Consider the following 19565-nt stretch of genomic DNA (forward strand, 5'->3'; position numbering starts at 1 on the left):
CAAATCATTGTTTCTTAACACTTTAAATACTAAAGATATGATAATTTTTTTTTTTTAAATGAATACATTTTAAGATGAATCAAGGTTGCAACACATGACATTTTTTAAGGCTATGGCCAATTAATACTGATAAAATCACATCATTTAACATTTTTATCTGCATTTATTTGCACAACACATTGTTAATGGTTGAATAACTGCAATATAGATTAGGGATGCAAGATAAATTATAAATGGTCATTTTTAATGTTATCAGCCGATAATAACATTGAGGTCGATAAATTATAGCTGATCAATTATGAGTCATTTTCTCTGGTTGAACCACTTAAGCTGCACACTGCTCACAGTTAAAACCCAGTACAGCACTGTCTTTCTGTCATGATCATTCACTTACTGTTATTAGCAAAACATTATGGATGTAGGTAGGAACAGTATGTAGAATTGTATGAATATGTAAATGATATGAACAATAGTATATTGTTTAAAGCTCATTGCTGTCTGAATGCTTTCTGTCTTGAGACTCGTGGCTATTAAGAACATTTTTCTGAGTTGCTCTGGAAGACCATCTAAAATTTGTTTATTGAATAAACATTATACCAGAAAAGTTTAAAAGTTAAAGAATCTTTAACTAATGTTAAGAAGGCTTGGTATATGATATTCTGGCAAAAATTGACTTAATGGTTACTTTGTTTTCTACAGTGAATGCTTTCAAAGAAAAGCAGTTCTCCACTTTTTGCCTTTTGATTCAGTCTTAGGAAATGTTATATTCATATTAAGATACTGTTTACGGTACAATAAATTGATTATCGGCTTTCAGTGTTAAAGAATTATCTGTTATCTGCCAAAATTAACATATCGGTGCATACCTAATATACATTTTTTTTTGTATATTGTATTTGTATTTTGAAATTGGCATGTTAAAATTTTGTATACGTCATTGATCCATGTATTGTATGTAAAACCTGTGTGTGAACTTTTTAAAACAAAAAATGATCGACAGATTTGGCATAGGTTGTGTAAACAAATCGATTTAAATGTGTTTAAACTGGTTCTTACAATGACACATGATCTGTAGCGAGTCTGTTAGGATATGTTTGCAGATGGAACAGGCTGAACAGGAAAATCCTTCATGTATGTGGTTTGGGGGTCTTTTATGATGAAAACAAACATTAAGAGTAACACACTTGTTTAGAGAGTAATACAAATGTGGGAACTGAACTGGATAGAAACACATTTCTGTGGGTAGGAACCTATTGTAAAATTTCAGCGAGAACTGTTTCTGCGCACAAAAAAATCTGCAAATTGGAAGCGATTAATAGTGAATGAGACGCATTGAGTTTGGAATTATGACATACAGTAAGCATACACTTTCCCATTAATATAGAAACAAAGAAGACAGAGAGTAAGAAAATGAGCTAATATACTCATTCAAACCCTTCTCTATAACCACTGTGTCCTTTATGAAAATCTCTATCAACTTATCAGAAAAGAACAATAATGTATTGTGTGCAGGCAAATTAACATTCATCCATTACGTTCATGTGCGCCCTCATCGCTCAGTGACCCAATTCCTGTCTCAGCTGGAGAGAGATGCGTGCGATTACATGGGAAATTTTTGGTGTTGATTGACATTCTTGCAAGCACAAGCTGATTTACTGCTTCATTTGCGTCCGCGTGCAGCCATCGATTAAATCCTGCATTTTTCCAAAATGATTTTACAGCTGTTTTACCGCACGCTACCACCAAAGTTAGGTCAATGCAGGCAATACAGGCTGCCACTCACCGACTGCGACGGCTTTGAGTTTCTTCAGCAATTTAAGATGAGTGTCGGGCTTCATTGCAGATGGAGGGAAGCAGTCCGCGCAGCCGCAGTTTTCCAGGAGGGTGAAGTAGAAGAGAAGTCTCAGCTGATCGGTTCCGGCTATGCTGCGGTAAACATATTTAGTCATGTGCGTGTAGAACGCCTCTGGGTCACCCTTCAGAGTCTGCAGAAGGCCCAGGGTCTCGGTTCGGCTCTCGATGTCTTTAGTGGAGAGGCTGAGGAGACAAATGAGATGGGAGATTGAAAGATGGAGAAATGCGACAACGAAAGGGAGTAAACAAGGTCCCGTGAAGCATTGACGAATCAATCTTTGTAAATTGCTTTTAGAAGGTCAATTAAGGAAATGCAACGCCATTTCTATCCCCATTTGTCCCCCAAATCAGATGAGGTACATTAAGGTTGAGTTAATATGCTGTGACTGTCCACTAGCGCTATTGAATTGATCTGTTTAATCTAAAAGTAGTTCTTTAAACTACTTAAAGTCCATTAAACCTAATTCACCGTGGTTTGACCACTTCACACGGTCCCAAGACAAACTTAAAATTAAATTAAATTTTCTTTAAGCAGTGTATTAAAGCCCGTGGCAAGCGTTTACCGAACCACCATAAACCTGATGTTAGGTTTCTATGGATGTCATGTTGTGTTAAAGCTGCCCCGATTTCAATAATTTATCTCCGCAGTGACTTCATAAGCAGGAGCGTGGTCCGGCCCTCCACCTCGCTTTAATTGAATGGCTTTTCAGTAAAGATAAACAGCTTTCCTGCAACCCAGAAATATCCCATAGCTATTCTGATGCATGGAAATGTTTTATCAATAAATTACATTGTGGACCTTCAATGACTGCCAAGTCCATTTATCCTGCAGGTCTGCTGATTCTGTACTTGAGAATTGGGTATGTGTGCGAGATGTGGACGGAAGAAGAAAGAGATAAAACAAGGAAGAATGCTGACTTGCCAACGGTTTGCGTGAACTTTGAGATATACATAAAAATGATTGTGTATCAGGCCCTTTTAAAAAGAATCAAACTTAGGTGCTCGGAGTATAATTTGCATCAAAGCATTTCGCTTGTGAAATGCATGCTGAATTGTAAAATTTGTATAATGCCGAAAATGTTTTGGTCTTTAGAGGTGATGACACAAAGAAAAAAAAAATGATGACACGGAAATTATCCACTTCTATTTCTAATAAGATTACAGAATAAGAAACCCATTTAAAAAGGCCAGGGACAAAACTATTTTATATTTTGTTCCGCTAAAATTAGTATATTTATTAAAAATGTCATAAAAAAAATGAAATAAACATTTATAGCACACACAGCTCTGTGCCACACCATTTGTGTCTGTAAACATGGCTCCTACATGCGCTCATTGTGCAACAGATAATCGAATTCACATTTAATCCGACATAACTGTTAAATTAGGAAGCTACAAGCTCCATGGGCCCATTTGGACAAAACCCAAAACCTATCCATTGTCTTGAGAATGTAACCCCTGTGGACCTCAACCTCATGTTTAATGGATACAACTATACTGGCTGGAGGCATAATGTCCCCAGGCCAGAACGAGAGACGGGGAGACACAGAACAGGGTAGAAAATAACAACAGGGTAGAACAAGAAAGGAAAAGAGAGAGATGACAGAGACAAAACAGGTAAGAAATAAAGTACAGGAAAGAAACGCGGCAGGGGAGAGATAAGGAGAAGGAAAGGGGAGCCACTGACTGCAGTCTGCTTATTAACACAGAATAACTGCTTTTAACAGGATCAATACTTCACTAAACACAGCAGCCATTAATCCTGCACGCTACCGCAATTACAAACCCATGAACAGAGGGTGTGTGTGTGTTCGAGAGAGATGGAGAGGCACAGGCAGGGCTCCAGACTAAAACAATGACTGGGGAGCCATTGGCTCCTGGAAGAAACCATTTGAGGAGCCAAATGACTTTGTAGTTTCCAAATGACAAAGTCGCTCGATATACATAGTTGTATATCCCCGCCTGTTCGAAACTCATTGTATGACGCAACAATAGTTTATTTTCTTCCATCTCCAACAGAAAGATAGAACCTAGAGTCAAATCTTTTGCAAAATGGCCTGGGTTATGACTATTAACTCTGATAAGAGATAAGAAAAATCTGAATTTTAGGGATGTTATGGAAGGAGATCCAATTTCACCCTTGGCATGATCAAAATTGAACATGCGACCCACTTTACATATCTAGAGTTGAAATCGATGCAAACCTCAGCTTTGCTATGAATGAACCGCACGAGAAAGCATGAAGGGTCATCTGTGGCATTAAATACAATTTGTAGCACCTAAAACTTTAGAAGGCTTTAGAATTTAGATTATACTACACTGACCACAAAACCAGGCTTAAGGGTAAATTTTTTCAAATTGAGATTTATACATCATCTGAAAGCTGAATGAACCAGCTTTCCATTAAAGTATGATTTGCTAGGTTATGAAAATATTTACACAAACACATAAAACTATTTTAACTATTTTGAAAAAAAGTTGCCAGCCTACGCCAGCGGTTTTTATCATTTTCACCCAAATTGAATGGCTCACAGTAAATTGTCTGTAAAAAATATATATACAAATAATATGTCAAATGAAAGAACAGTCTCAGCTTTTACACAAAAGAAACCATATTCTTCTATCTTCATTTGTTGGTTTTTTATCACTCCGTAGACGTGGGTAGGTTTCTTCAAAAATGCCTCATTTTGATTAAACAGCTGAGATAATTAACGTTATTTGTCAAAGATTCCGCCCAAATTCCACTCCGAACAATCATTAAAAACTGCTAAAACATACGTTCTAGGTCCTGTCCTTTTTCCCAAAGTTGTGTAATAGCGGCACCTGCTGTACAACAGTACAAACACTGATTGCCGTAAAAACTCGTCCTTGGCGAGGAACCGTTTTTTTTTAAATGACGAGATAACTCGTTAATGGCGGTGAAAGAGTTAAACTGTAGAATCTGATGGTGCAGAAAACCGTCTTTAAAGTTGTCCAGATGAACCCGAACGCAGCAATTCTAAGTTCAACATTGATACCAAACTTGAGTGGGTAATTTCCAAATATTGGGCAGTAGTGAGCAAAGTTTGTAGGTGTATGTAGTAGAGTAGGCGGGGCGAGACCGTGGTTCGAGTCCGGTGAGTAATTGTGAATTAGCGCCAGCTGTGCGCACACCGGGCTCGAATCACGTAGGAGATGGGAGCATAAAAGGAACGAGCGACCGGACCGTCGAGGAGAGAGGACCGGGCCCGAACTTATGTTGTGTTTGTATTTATATTATGTTTTGTTCGCCGGCGGTCGTCCGTGAGGGGCCGCCGGCTGTTATATTACTTTATTAAATGTTTAAATGTTTGCCGGTTCCCGCCTCCTTCCTTCCTTTTAATGAAGATTGTTACAGTGATGCCGAAACCCGGGAGGAAGGAGAGACATGCTGTCGCAGAGTCCTCGCCGCCGAGTGGCCTCGCGGTGCCGGAGAGTTCGGGCCCGGTCCTCTCTCCTCGACGGTCCGGTCGCTCGTTCCTTTTATGCTCCCATCTCCTACGTGATTCGAGCCCGGTGTGCGCACAGCTGGCGCTAATTCACAATTACTCACCGGACTCGAACCACGGTCTCGCCCCGCCTACTCTACTACAGTGTGTTTCCCGCCATTTTTGTTCACAATTTTGCTACATCCACAATATTTACGGTAGGAAATTTGTAATATATATTCATGGAACATGATCTTTCCTTAACATCCTTATGATTTTTGGCATAAAATAAAAATCGATAAAAGACTGACCCATACGATGAATTTTCTGGCTATTGCCAGAATACCTGTGCTGCTTATTGCTGGTTTTGTGGTCCAGTGTCACATGTCATTGTAATAAAGAAGGGATCCCTAAATCATGAATTTGAAAATGCGACAAAACCTGACTGAAGCCTTGCATACAGAGTTTTTAAGTATTCAGTTCAGCAACAAGATTAGAATTAGTCATTTTCATTCCCTTAAACCCATGAAATGATGAATTCTTCATTCGGCTGGTCCTGAGGCTCCAAAAACAAGTATGACTAATATGACTGATACAACTATCAGCCCTAATCGAATCATCCATGCACGGAAACTGAAACAAAGCAAAAACCAAATGACCTACAAAGTCATTTAGACCTGAAAAGAACAGATATGATAGCAGGATACCTGACCACAGTGAAAGTAAACACCGAGTTCACTGATGCGCTATAGGCTGAGCAATCACAGCCAGGCCTGGCAGATATAGGCCAAGCCGGTTGCCCAGAGAGAGAGAAAGACAAAGAGACAAAGGGAGAGCCAAAGAGAGAGAGAGAGCACTTTTCCACCATCGTGCGAATCGTTCTGGTTGCTTAATCGTTCCACTCCGTGCCGATCCATATCAGCCGTTATGGTTTAATTTTCCACCGTAGGGCTGATGACGGAAGTTTTTAGAATGTAAACACAAACACGTCCGCGCTGCCTAGGTAACACAAGAGACTGAGCTATAACGGCTCTGCACGCATTCATTAGTACTAAAATTCCGAGCCGAGAACAGTTTGTAATCGTGCCATGTCGAACCAGGCTCACGCGGAAACAAAACTGTGTCCATTTACATTTAGGCATTTGGCAGACGCTTTTATCCAAATCGACTTACATTGCTTTATCCTATACATTTTACATAGGTATTTGCAATCCCCTGGGATCGAACCCACAACCTTGCGTTGTTAACGCAATGCTCTTACCACTGAGCTACAGGAAAGCTGTATCCGTTTCAGACTGTGCTTAGAACGATTCGGCACAATGGTGAATAAGCGCTAAGAGAGTTGTAATAAAAATAAGAGAGTTGTGCTTGCACTGTAGCCACGGAGATCTAGAGACAGAGTGGTACTTCCAATCCATCTGTTGTGAATTTGTAGAAATTCTATTACAAATTTGAAACAAATTGAATCTGAAAATAATACATTATTTTAGTATCTTTGAGAAAAATGCATGCAAATTAATAGCAGCATGCTACATGTCACAAATGCGTTCTGTTTTTCATGCTTTGTTGTCTTTTGATGGCTTTCCTGTATCTCAGTGGTTAGAGCATTGCGCTAGCAAGGTCAATGTCATGGGTTCAATCTCAGGGATTGCACAAATACTTTTATATTATTATGCAATGTAAGTCGATTTGGATAAAAGCATCTGCCAAATGCATAAATGTAAATGACTTTCCAAATGCTTCTAAAGTCCACACTTTCCATCAAGTCAATAAAGGACATTTTGATAAATTGGAGCGGGATTGATTGAACTGGAATGGAATTGGACTAAATTAAAGCTGAGGCAAAGCATAATTGAGTTACATCACTACTGGAAATTGCAATCATACCAAAATGAGCAAATGCAGCCAATTAAAGTTATTCATGATCATACTAATTCCAAACGCTACACATGCTCTAAAGTGACACAAGACTCCAATTTCACCAGTCTATGCTTTAACAATAAATCTGCCCCAAAACTGGCCAGATGTTTAATGGGTCGAATTATTGCTCGCAATAAAAATTAGTCAAATTAAAATCCAATCAATTGACAGAACGCCGCGGTGGATAATAAACTAAACAAACCAACAGGAAAACACAGAACCGGTCTAATCTATGCTTTTAAAAAGGCATTATGTAGACGGTATAATCGGTGGCACACATCTGGCCCGAAGTTAACATTCGGTCTGTGTTTATTTATCCATCTGGCTAGTGGCTAATAATATAACTGTTTACATTTTATTTATTTCATATTCATTTATATTGTGTAATAATAAATTACTAATATTTTTGCATATTAATATATATGTTTTTTTTTTAATTGTTGAATGGGTTATGTAATTTTGTTGCATTTAAGTTTAGCCAAGTCTTCTACTGGCATCCCAAAATAATACTGGCTTGACATAGCTTTAATTTGCAAGCTAATTTACTTGTTATTTCATTTGCTTGTTATCAGAAATAATCTGCATGGACTCTATTCTTTGCGGGTGTGTACCGGAAGTTCAGGCCACAAAAGCGCACATGCACAGAAACATTTGTTAATGTAGTAGCTTTAGAACCGTCTACAATCACATCTTCTTATGCAACCCTCGTAAACTGAGTAAATAACATAAACGATGCAAAATATTTGTGTTTACAAGTCGTCATAAATCTGACAAATTAGCAAACTGCAACACAACAAAACTTTTGAGTAATTGCCAAAGTTGCTCGTAACTCCCTTTGGTGCCTGTTTCTCTTTTGATAACATCTTTGAAGGTGGGTTAAGATACTTCATGTTCTACAGAGAGCTAGAATAAAAAGCCAAAATAACTACGTGAAAAAGCCTTGGGGATGCTAATGAGCACGGAAGGATCCTCAGTGGGAAAAATCACATTTGCATCAGATTTGAAAAGGAAAAATCACATTTTCACTAAATCAGTTTTACCAGAGCAATCTGTGCATGCTTGTGTGGAGTGTAAGAGGGAGAAAAAGAGAGAGAGAGAGATTCAGGGTGATTAAATCCAGTGAGAGATGGAGAGCGAGTTGATTAGACCAAGCTTTGAACAATGATTCCGTGACAAATTTACCACACGGTGAGGATCAGATGAGGTGGCGGTTTGTTTGTGGATTATCAAAGCCCCATAAAAGGCAAGTATTTTAAAAACACAGAGATTGCTTTTCTACTAGGCTGTGAGTCCGGCAAATCAAACAGACCGATCTCTGTTCGATCCGTGCAGTCTTTGTTCGCTGTGCTTTCAGGTTTAGGACCTGCTGTGTTTCCTCACACTGAGAAAATAAAATTACATGTGGAAGCCTCAAATAATTTTTCTGAAGGTGAAGAGTTTGCAAAGGAATCTTCAGTGTGGGAACTGGTGTGTTTGTGTGACTTACCCACTATCAGTAAAGAGAAACTCAAGGTGGGTCATGTGCACCTCCCAAAGAGGAATGCAGTACCGCTGAGCCAAAGAGCAAGAGATTCCGTACACACTTTCATCCAATGTCCTAGACAGACGGGCAGAGAATTGGTAAAAACAATGAATGCGTTTATGCCTCTAGCACCCCAAAAATCACAAAAATGTTAGTTGTATTGTGAAATAAATTCTAACATTCACAGTGCAGGACTCAAATTCAGCATTTTTGCCAAGTCAAATTCTATGTCTCGATTCTAGGCTAAATTCGCAGGATCAGCTCACCCAAAATGAAAAAAGTGTCATCATTTACTCACCCTCTGGGCTTGCTAAATATATTTTGAAGAATGTTGGTAGCCAAACAGCGGTGGTACCCATTGAACTTCATTGGTTTTGTGTCCGTACAATAGAAGTGAAAAGGAACAGCTGTTGTTTGGGTACCAACATTATTCAAAATATCTTTTTGAAGAAAGAAAGTCATACAGGTTTGAAATGACAAGAGAGTGACTAAGATGACTGAATTTTCATTTTATAGGCCAGGTGTAACACTTTAGTAAAATTCTAGAGTAGTGTTGCTCTAAAAAATTATGTAATCCTTTTTCTGGGTGGTCTTCCAAATCGGTAAAACTTCATTTAGCCTCTATAGCCTCAACAGTAAGTACTCCAAGTCAATCTGTAAATCTTCCCGACCTCGGTCACCCCAATCATGTGAGTCTTATCCTTAAAAACTATGTCTCATGTTCCTTAAAGCCAGAGGTCTGGCTTTGATCAAAGGGTCAATCCTGAAACATGACTAAAGATTAAAAGGTGGAATGGACTGGACTGGACACATTCTTCCAAGGGCAATGTAACATGCCACAACCACGATAAGAAAACACAAGTGATGAAAAAGCATTCCAAAAACGATGAATCAGAACTAATTCTCTCTCTAAACTGCATATGCTGACCAACTTTCCTGTCGCCCTCACATAGAAGGCTCTAAAGGTATCTGTGTGGGGAAAAAGATTGATTAAATCAGAGATAAATGAATACACTGTTTTAATCACCGATTTGTCCATCCACTAATTTCCAGTGTGGAAAAACACAGCGCTGTTTAATTCAGCTGATAAGAACTGCATCCCAGAACAGCACAGACATTCCAAGTACAACGTGACCGCGAATTCAACTTTGGAAAAAATGAAGGATCGAAAATAAAGAACTCTTAAACATTTTACTCCATATTCTAGAGAGATGGAAAGTTATTAAAGATAAGAATCGGTCAGAGATAAGGCCTGAAAAGTAGTGTATGTGTGGGTTTGAAAACTTTGAATCAATCTTGCATCGTTTTGCAGATTTCATCTTCCCTTTATATCCACATTGCTTTGACTCGATAAAAATCAGTAAAATTCCTACAACAAAAAATTATAAAAAGTCAAATTGAATTTGTAGCAGTACTCAGTACTTACTCAGCCAGGCCAAGAATGGTCTCTTTCTTATACTGGTTGTCATTGCTAAATCTCTGGACATCGACCCCACGGCCAAGACCTTGGAGCACCTGAGCTTGAGTGAAGTCTGTCAATCTCTCACTGTAAAGTCGCAACTGTCCAATCAAAGCCTCCAGTTCCTCATTCACCCAATCACGTCCAGCATGGTCGGTCACATGTTTGGTCACAAGACGAATCAGCTCTCTGGGATCGGCCTGCATGGAAACAAGATATCACTGAAGCAATCATTTTAAAAACATGTACAATAAGACCTAGCATGCAATATTATTTTTTGCAGATTTAAATTCATAAAACCCAGAATGTTTGGAACAAACTGCATTGTCTCTGGTCTCGGTATAGCCGAACTTCACGTTGAAATCATTATGCTAAACCCATAAAAAAATATGTATTCAGAGCAATTCGGTTCCCAGCAAAAGAACAGGTTAAGAGCCTTGACAGATGAAAAGAATATGAAATGATTATACACTAATCTATATGGAAATTATTACAACGGCATGTCATGAGTGTGGTAGCAGATTATGATAATGCAAGGCTGTGTGGGATTGTGCATTGCTGAACTTTGACCATTGCGAGGTACATCTTCTGACAATGTGACAAGACAAAAAATACAAGTTAAAAATGAGTAAGAGTTAAAGGAATAGTTCATACAAAAATGAAACTCCTGTCACAAAACGTTCATTTCTGACAAAGTGGCAAGTAAAAAATGAGTTTTCAAAAATGAAAAACCCGTCACCAAACGTTCATTTCAAACAGCTCCGAGTTCAGAAAACTTGAATTATAGCATACAAGTAATCTAGACTACTTTTATAACACTTTTATATGGTTTTCTCAAGTTTCGGAGCTTGTCAGCCACATTCACTTTTCATAAAAAATGACTTGAGAAAAATTCAGGTTTTGGAATGACATGAGGACGAGTTAAAGACAAATTTTCACTTTTGAATGAATTCAAAAACAAAGCACAAGAAAATAAAAACATTAAATGAAATGAAGCACGACAACTGAGAGGCGTGTTAAGGAAGATAAAGCACGGAGTGGAGCAGGATGGGAGAGAGATAGAAAAACAGTGGGGCGATAAAAGGACACAAGCTGCATCTCTGAAATGTGTGCAGAGACGACATGATGGATGGATGTGGTGTGCGTTTGAACGCCATCTCTAAGACAAGCTCTATCATGATGAAACATCTTGATCCAGCAATTCTCTTTGTCTCCCTCCCTTACTTTGTCTTTAGCCAGTGACAGTCCAACCACAAGCAAGACTCACCCTGTAGCTTATCTGTCAATTTCCATCAATCCGTCACTCTCTCCAGACCCCTTTAGCTGTTCGCACCTGCCCTCGGCTTCACATGCACACAGCTGCGATAACTAAAGCTGCGGATGAGACGCTCGGGGATCAGACGGTTTTGGATGATAATTAACGCTAATGATGTTAAAAGACCTTTTTCAGCAGGTTAATGCACAGCAGCTCGCCGCATATTTACATGCGTTCAGGCCGATAAATTACAGGCTTATCGCATTTTCTGAGTATACTCGTCCCTCTGTGCGCGCTTTATTCCGCAGGTGTGCGGTCAAGAGTGCAAAGGTGGCCACCCTGCGGCACGGTTAACGCATCTTTCACAATTCAGACTCGAAAATGAACACTTTGTGAAATTGCGAATCAAAACTGTCATCTGAAACTGTCAGTATTGTGCTCAAAAACACCTATGTAAATGATGCGTGGGTGTGTTGAATGCGTCCTTCAGATGTGTGTGTATTTTCTGTAGGCTATCGTGAATGGTTGGGTGCAATTCTCAATCTGTGCACCCAGCGGTTTGTTCGCTGTCAGCACGACAATTATGCAAAACAGCGTTTTGCTTCCACTCCTATAATGCAACGTTCAGAGCACGCAGCCAAAAACCTGCTCCGGCATCGCCGCGGCCAATGGAGAGGGTTAACTACAAAACAAGAAATCTGTTTAAAAGGATTAAAGAATCGCTCACTGATCACTAATGCACGGAAAGAAAACAACAAACGCACACACGGTTTGTTAAAAGGAACATCTATCAACATCAAATAAAAGGCGGATGACTAATCACCGCATCCTTGCTGTTATTAAATTACAAGCTCACTTTGTGTATGACAGACACTGCGCGCGGTATAAATACATCAATCGTTATTAATGTACCTATAAAAGCAACAATATCTTTGTAGGTGGAAGTCGGAAGACAGTCTTTTAGCTGTCATGCCTAAATCAACACGTTGAAGCGCTGTCAGTTATTTTCCACAAGCGAACAGATGAACCCTGTGGTTAAAACATCATCTGGTAAAAGGAGGTCGAATGTTCAGACCTTGCAACACGTTCGCAATGATTTCCATATCAACAGAATAAAAACCGCCGCTGGTTGTAGGAGAAACACTTGCTCGCCGTTTGTCGGGCGTCGCAGTACAACAGGATCTTGGTCTCATTCCTACACCAAAAACATAATTATGCACTTAGATTTGAAAGAAACATCTTGTTGGGCTTAATTTGCAATGCAAAGGCGGCGTGCTGTTCAAGATGAGGCGCAATTCATCCACGGGCCTAGCTACATGTTCTTACAGACCTACTTACTTTCAATAACAACACGTGCATATGCCGCATGTGATAGTGTACTGTCTTAGGGGGATCGGCACAGAATAAAGCCTGAGAGAGGGATGACAGGCGAGAGAGAGAGATGTCTTCACAGAAAGATTATGACACAGAGAGAGGGTTTAAATGAAGAGAAATAAGGATAAATGGATTACCGTGAAAGAGACCAGTTATGAACTGAAGAGAGAAAAGAGAGAAATAACCAAATGAAGAGACGGATGGATAAAAAGATCAGAATTTAAAGAGGTTCAAATAATGGAGGTGTTTGTGGTTTTGCAGCTCGTCCAAATGTTATCCAACCTAAAGCAAAATGTCAGAAAACAGAGTACACACAGAAGAAAGGGATGCAATATACGTTTTCTTTCTAAAGGAGGTAATGGATTTTTCAAAACATTTAACCAAAGCCACATAAAGGTACATTACAAGCCATTAAGGGAAGTGAGTTTGTGTGGACCAGAGAATGACTATGTGGTGTAAAGTAAACACTGGCCGTTTTTTACCTCAGGGTTCCTTGAAAAAGTACCGTGAGTGCACCTGTGAGCAGCATGTGGCCGGTGTACTGTAACCTTCAAACCATCAACAAAACAATCATTCCCTTCCATGACCTTTCTATTTCTCTTTATGGACCCGGCCATTCAAAGTTTCAGCGAGGAAATGGATGTGAAAGGTATTAAAAAAAGGAAACGTTCCAAGAGCACGTTGTTAACTTGAAGGGCTTTCATTATTGCATTTCCTGTCAAGTCAAAATCTGAACATTGCTAAAAGCACATCAAATGAAAAAATAAAAGCTGGCCTTTTGTGTTCGTTCGGTGAAAGGAGCGTTCTTTGAAAATGGTACGCATTAGTTTTTAAACACAACAAATTATTTTCAATGTACCTGATTTGAAACACAGCGAATGTTTCCTATGATAAAAGACTGGATTAAAAATAAACGTCACTTTTGCCACATTTGATGTTCCTGGAAACTGGCACACGAGTTTCTGTGATTTTTGCGAAGGCGTTACAAAGTCGCAGTACTGCTTTACATTCTTCACACTGCAATATAATTAGAAGAACATTTTCTTTTTTTTTTTGTCTTTCAAACTGCTCCGCCTGTGGCTAAGCAGAGAGCTGATAACTAAGTGACAGCTCTCAGACATAAGAACTGTGAACGTTCTGTCTCTCGGTACTGAAACAAACACAGACGTTCACAAGAGAACGAAGTTTAATGACTTCTGTTCACAGAATTAGCTTGCAGATCTAGTTCATTAAAACGAAATATCTTCAAACTGCCAAAGTCGTGTAAACGGTGGTGAAACTCTTTGGTAAACATTGGCCTGATTAATGAGCTTCTTTCTGTTTTTAAATATATATAACTTCAGAAAATAGTGGTGCACGCTTTTTATTCAAATAAATGATGAAAACAATACAATTTGTTTGTGGCTTGCCAATTCGTGCTTACAGCGTGAACTCAACCTAAGCTTTGAGAGGAATTTAAGGAGGATCGGGGAAAAATAATAACAACACATGTGCAAAGCTTATTAATGGAAAACCAAGGAGAATGACTGTCATCAAACATAAGACAGGATCAACAAAATATTAAATGATTAAATCAACTGTAGTCTCACTTTGTTTAACGTAAACGTTTTGTTTTGCTATATATTTTATGTATATTAGGGATGTCAAATTAAAATAAAATTCCAAAATAAAAGTTTGTGTTTAAATAATATTCATGTGTGTGGTTTGGATATTTTTGTATGCATATATATTAGTGGTGGGCCGTTAACGGCGTTAACGCAGTGAGAAAAATGTTGCTGTTAATCTATTCTCAAAGTTGGGTTGGGAGCTGGGTCTATACTACGCAAGCTATGATGACTTTCACCTTGATATTTTAGCGCGGATGTATAACAGCTTAACTGCACTGTACGGGGCGAGAACAAGATTTTTCAACTCGCGTGATTCGCGTCATTCGCGGAAGCAGAAGCAGCCTCATCATCTCATAACCAGAGCTTCATTCGCGCGATTCGTGCAGCAAGTAGGTCTATTGCCTCTTCGCATTAACATATAAATCACTCGCGCTTGACACGGCATTCGCGTTTGGTCTGAACACAACATAACGTTACTGTGAAATTACCGCATCAAACGTGACGTGCTAACATGGATGCAGCTATGAAGCCGCCGGGTTTGCTTCAGGGAATATTAATTTTTAAGAAGCTTCCCAATAGAAACATCGACAAGACTAAGGTTGTTTGTACCTTGTGCAATGCGGAATTGGTTTAAAAAAAACACTTTCTCTCAACAGGTACTGGTCTAGCTTTAGTTGAAACCAGTAACTTTGTATTGAGATCTAATGTATTATGGCTCCTGTATGACATATCGCTTGTTGCTCCCTCACTCTTTGTAAGTAGCTTTGGATAAAAGCGTCTGCTAAATGACTAAATGTAAATGTACTGTAGGAGCTCTTCCAGTCTCAAGTACCACCTAAACGCAAGAAATCCCTTAGCTAATGCGGAAGTAAACACAAGTTCATCTTATTGAACATAATTTAATTTTCATCACCAATTATCATAGTAGAACAGCTTTCTCAAGCAGTTTGTGATGCATTTTGGAAACAGGAGATGAGCCCCTGGTCTAATGCGCCACCTGGCTTGAGAAACCCGTTCTCAAAGACTTACTTTTAGTCATTATTTGGGTAGCACACATATTCTGAATGCCTTCGGCAGAATTCAAATGAGCCATTTTAATCTAGATTAATCTTGGAATTAATCTAGATAAAAAAAATGAATCTATGCCCACCACTAATATATATACATACATACATATATATTTAAAAAATATGAGTAGTATTTATATATATTTTTTACATAATGTAAATTATATCTAAATATAAACGAATATATATATATATATATGTATGTAAATATTGTTATATTTATACAAATATGCAAGCCACACACACACACACACACAAAAACATTAATTTTGTAATCGATTAATCGGTTTGACAGCATTAATTAAATAAAATCCATATTCCTTGACATACTTTAGTACTTTCCCTTTGTATTTTTTCACAATATTTGTTTCAAATAAATACATTAAACAAGCTGTATTTTTCCATTTTGTATTATACGTCTCATATTTTTATGGTTTAATCTAACCTGAAGTTTCATTAAAAACAATTCTTATTTTTGCAATGCCCTTCGGACATCAATTTTGTCCACTACTGTATACACACACAATAAATGACTAAATATGTCTAAATATAAATGCATTGGATGTAAACAGTTAATATGCAAACAAACAATGCTTTTGTTTGCATATTCGGTTCTCTTTCGTGAGAACCTTTTTCCTCAAGGTTTTCACATAAATTTCGATATGTCTTTACAAAGTGAGTTCCCCTTCTTGTTCACCCAGATTTTTAGCAGAGAAGAGCCAGATTTAATCACATTAACTAACGAAAACTCATCTTCTGGGTCTTTGTGAGATCTCAATTATTCAAATGACTTCTGGATTTAATATTCACAACATATAAACTTTATAAATCTCAAATTAGACTCTCTTAACCTTTAGTCTTGAGGTCTGATGTTACGATAAACCAATGACTCGCAATGTGAACTTGCGAGGAAAGTTCAAAATCGTTATTTGCTTACCACAGTTTATACGTATGCGTAAGCTTGATAAGCTTGATAAACACGTAAACGTCGCCCTTCACGCTGAAGACCGATAATGAGGTGTGTTTCTGAGGCCGGTGGTCAGGATGAACTCGGCGTGAGGTGAAGAGACAAGAGGCAGCAACCCTGTAAGGGACCTTCCACCTCGTTAACCATCGGCTCTCAAAGTGAACTGAGAGGAGCATGCATCCTTGTAAGAGAGAGAGAGCGATAGAGAGACGTGCGAGAGGAACTGCAGAAAGAGATGCTGTGGTGCAACGGAGGGTGAAAATGAAAGATGGAATTATGATAATGGAACAGAGGCAGAGAAGGCGGGAAAAAGGAGAAAAGAGGCGCTCGGAGAGAAGATGCAAAATTCGCAGGCAAGCGGTGAAGCTCTGTCATGTGTAATGCAGATAAACCTGAAATATTAAAAGAAAAGGGGAATGGAATAACGCCGCAGGAGAGGCACGAAAGAGACGGGGGTAGAACACGGGAGTGAAAAGGCTGTGATAACTTTTTATCGGCCCTTTTCAAGGTGAGAACTTTTATTGTGTCGCTAATGAAACTCGTGTAAGTGTTTGCAAAGTTGCAAAAAAGCAAGATAAAGATGAAGGACTGCAGAATGGACGGTGACACCGAAATTTGTAATTCTCATAAAACCCGAGAAAGCGGTTGGCATTTCAATTTATCTGTTTCATTCATTTACAATCCCTCGAAAACTGCAAAAACTAAATATTGTTGATATTCATGGCTATTTTTAAATAGAGATTGTTGGTGTAGTTTAAACATCAACCACCTGGTCTGAACTGACTCACGCTGTGTTTTCTTACCCGGTAAAGTGGGCTGCACTTGTCTTTAAAGCAGGGTGCGAGGCGAGAGTAGATCTGAAGAGAGTAGTAATACGCCGCTAACTGGAGAGACAGGGCTGTGGGGGGCTGCTTCTCAAAACAAGCGTTAGCATCCAATACCTGAAACAGAAAAACAAAAGACATGTGAGATTTCATGGATTTGACATTTACACAGAAAGTGATTGGCAACAACAAAGGCAACTCAATTTATTTTTATTTGGGGCGACATGCGTGAATGTAAATATTTGCCATGTCCAGCAATATGTCATTCATCATGTTGATGATGTGATGTACACTGTTGCAATAAATATTTATACACTGATTCTTTGCCATTTTATTGTTATTAGCAGCAGTACGTCAACACTTGTGATCAGATCTTCAGTAGCTACGGCCAATAACATCAGGACATCTAGCCACTCCAGGGGGAAAAAAATGCATGCACGAATGGCACATTAGCCATACAATGACAAAAAGAAATAGGACACAAGGACGTTTGAAACTCGCGGCTAATGTCCCTCATGAGCCGAATGATTGCTTTGAGTGACTGAATGTCTCATAAACTCGACCCGTGAGGACAATCGAGGCTAACTTATTAGGAGGATGACAATAGTACCCACATCTATTTCGACCCAACTTCCCTTGATAATGAACTGAGAGGCAACGCGTGGGACATTCTATCAATTGCAAGCCCATCAAGATCATTTTCAGATGATTTCATTATGTTAGGAACCAATCTGGATCAGGTAAACGTAACAAAACTACATATGGAAGCTTGTTCCGTGGCACTGAACCTGGACTAGCGATTGGATATTATATTCGATTTTGAGTCAGTGTAAAATGTATCTTTCAATACTGTGGAGACAGAGAGAAATAGGTAAAAGAAAACCATAATGGGAAGCACAATTGCATAAGGACGCCCCCCCACACACACAGAGCTCTGCAAATAGAGCAGTCAGACTCACCTGAGGTAAAGCCAGCAAATAGGCCAGGGCAAGTGTCATATCTTTGGGAAAGGCATCACTGGCCAGCTGAAGAAGCACTGTGAAATGACAGCGGAGATGGAGAGAAAAAAGACGGATGAATATTTCAGAGTTATTACTGCAGAGAAGCACATCCTTGCTGAACTCTAACATGACGGGCCAGAGAGAGAGAGAGAGAGAGAGAGAGCTGGATAGGTAAGTGAGGAAAATGAACCTGTACAGATCTCAATGTCACAGCTTAAACTTAAAATGTGAGTGTGACAGAAATACAGAGTGTGATTCAGATACCACATCAGAACATTCTCAACCTTCAACCAATCACCGAAACTACCTTCAATAGCTACAGATTGCACGTTACATCGTGTATGTTCTTACTGGGGCAGGATGCAAAAAAAACGACAAGCGCATATTTCACGTCCCTATACGTTGATCGAAGCACGTGATGTCAAACCGCCATTTTCTGTGAAATTGTACCAGACGAAATCATTTTGATATTCAATACTTGCTCTATAACTTTCCGGTCTGTGTTTGGTTATCTGTCTGGCTAGTAATATAACAATTTATTAAATATTTAATTTATATTAATAATAATAATTTATGTTCATATTTTACTGTACTGTATATTCATTATTAAATTAAATTAAAACTACTCAACAGTAAGGGGGAGTACAGGAAGTTAAGTTTGGGCCACATAACGATTGTTTATGTTGTTGTCGCTGAAACCATCAGATTATATTTTTAAAGCTGATGCACGATACAATATTAACACCCAATGAAAATGTATTCAGTTTGAAATGTTATACTACACAGTTGTACTTTGGTGTTGACACAAAAATTAACTGTCGCTGTTGTTAGTTTTTCTAAACCAATCCTTGTTCACAGTACATAAAGAATGTAAGTAACTACATTAACGGAAGTTAACTATGTTATTTATACTAAAAATGTAGTACTGTGGGCTTTACTTAACAAGTGTTTGACTGGTCAATTTAACATTGTTGAGTAAAACGCAAAACCCTATAATATTGGACGTTGAGGGGGGCTTTCAGTTCCCAGCATATTTTGCGTAAGACTGCATTAGCAAATTTTGTGTTATTTTTCAGTAATAATGATAAAGACTTGTTTGTGCTTAATGTTCCCTTATCTTTGAGGTTTTAAAGAGTTTGTTGTATTTTCGAGTTTTAGGGTTACCATTGTTTAGAAGAGTGTTACAAGTGCTTAGTCTGTGAGAGGTTACCGCGCGCCCATGATGTCTATTGCATCATTCAATGAGCATTAACTGCGCTCATGCCAGTA

The 19565-nt window shown here is 38.7% G+C and overlaps 1 protein-coding gene across 1 annotated transcript in view; it reads right to left on the reverse strand.

Moving 5' to 3' along the window:
* Positions 1 to 19565, reverse strand: part of nbas (NBAS subunit of NRZ tethering complex) — a 134606-nt gene that overhangs the window by 46548 nt on the left and 68493 nt on the right. The window contains 5 exon segments of the mRNA XM_056764246.1: positions 1784 to 2037; positions 8707 to 8817; positions 10169 to 10401; positions 17275 to 17412; positions 18255 to 18331. Coding sequence (XP_056620224.1) covers positions 1784 to 2037; positions 8707 to 8817; positions 10169 to 10401; positions 17275 to 17412; positions 18255 to 18331 — 813 coding nt within the window.

This window comes from Triplophysa dalaica, chromosome 13 (genome assembly GCF_015846415.1).
Source record: "Triplophysa dalaica isolate WHDGS20190420 chromosome 13, ASM1584641v1, whole genome shotgun sequence".
Taxonomy (NCBI): Eukaryota; Metazoa; Chordata; class Actinopteri; order Cypriniformes; family Nemacheilidae; genus Triplophysa; species Triplophysa dalaica.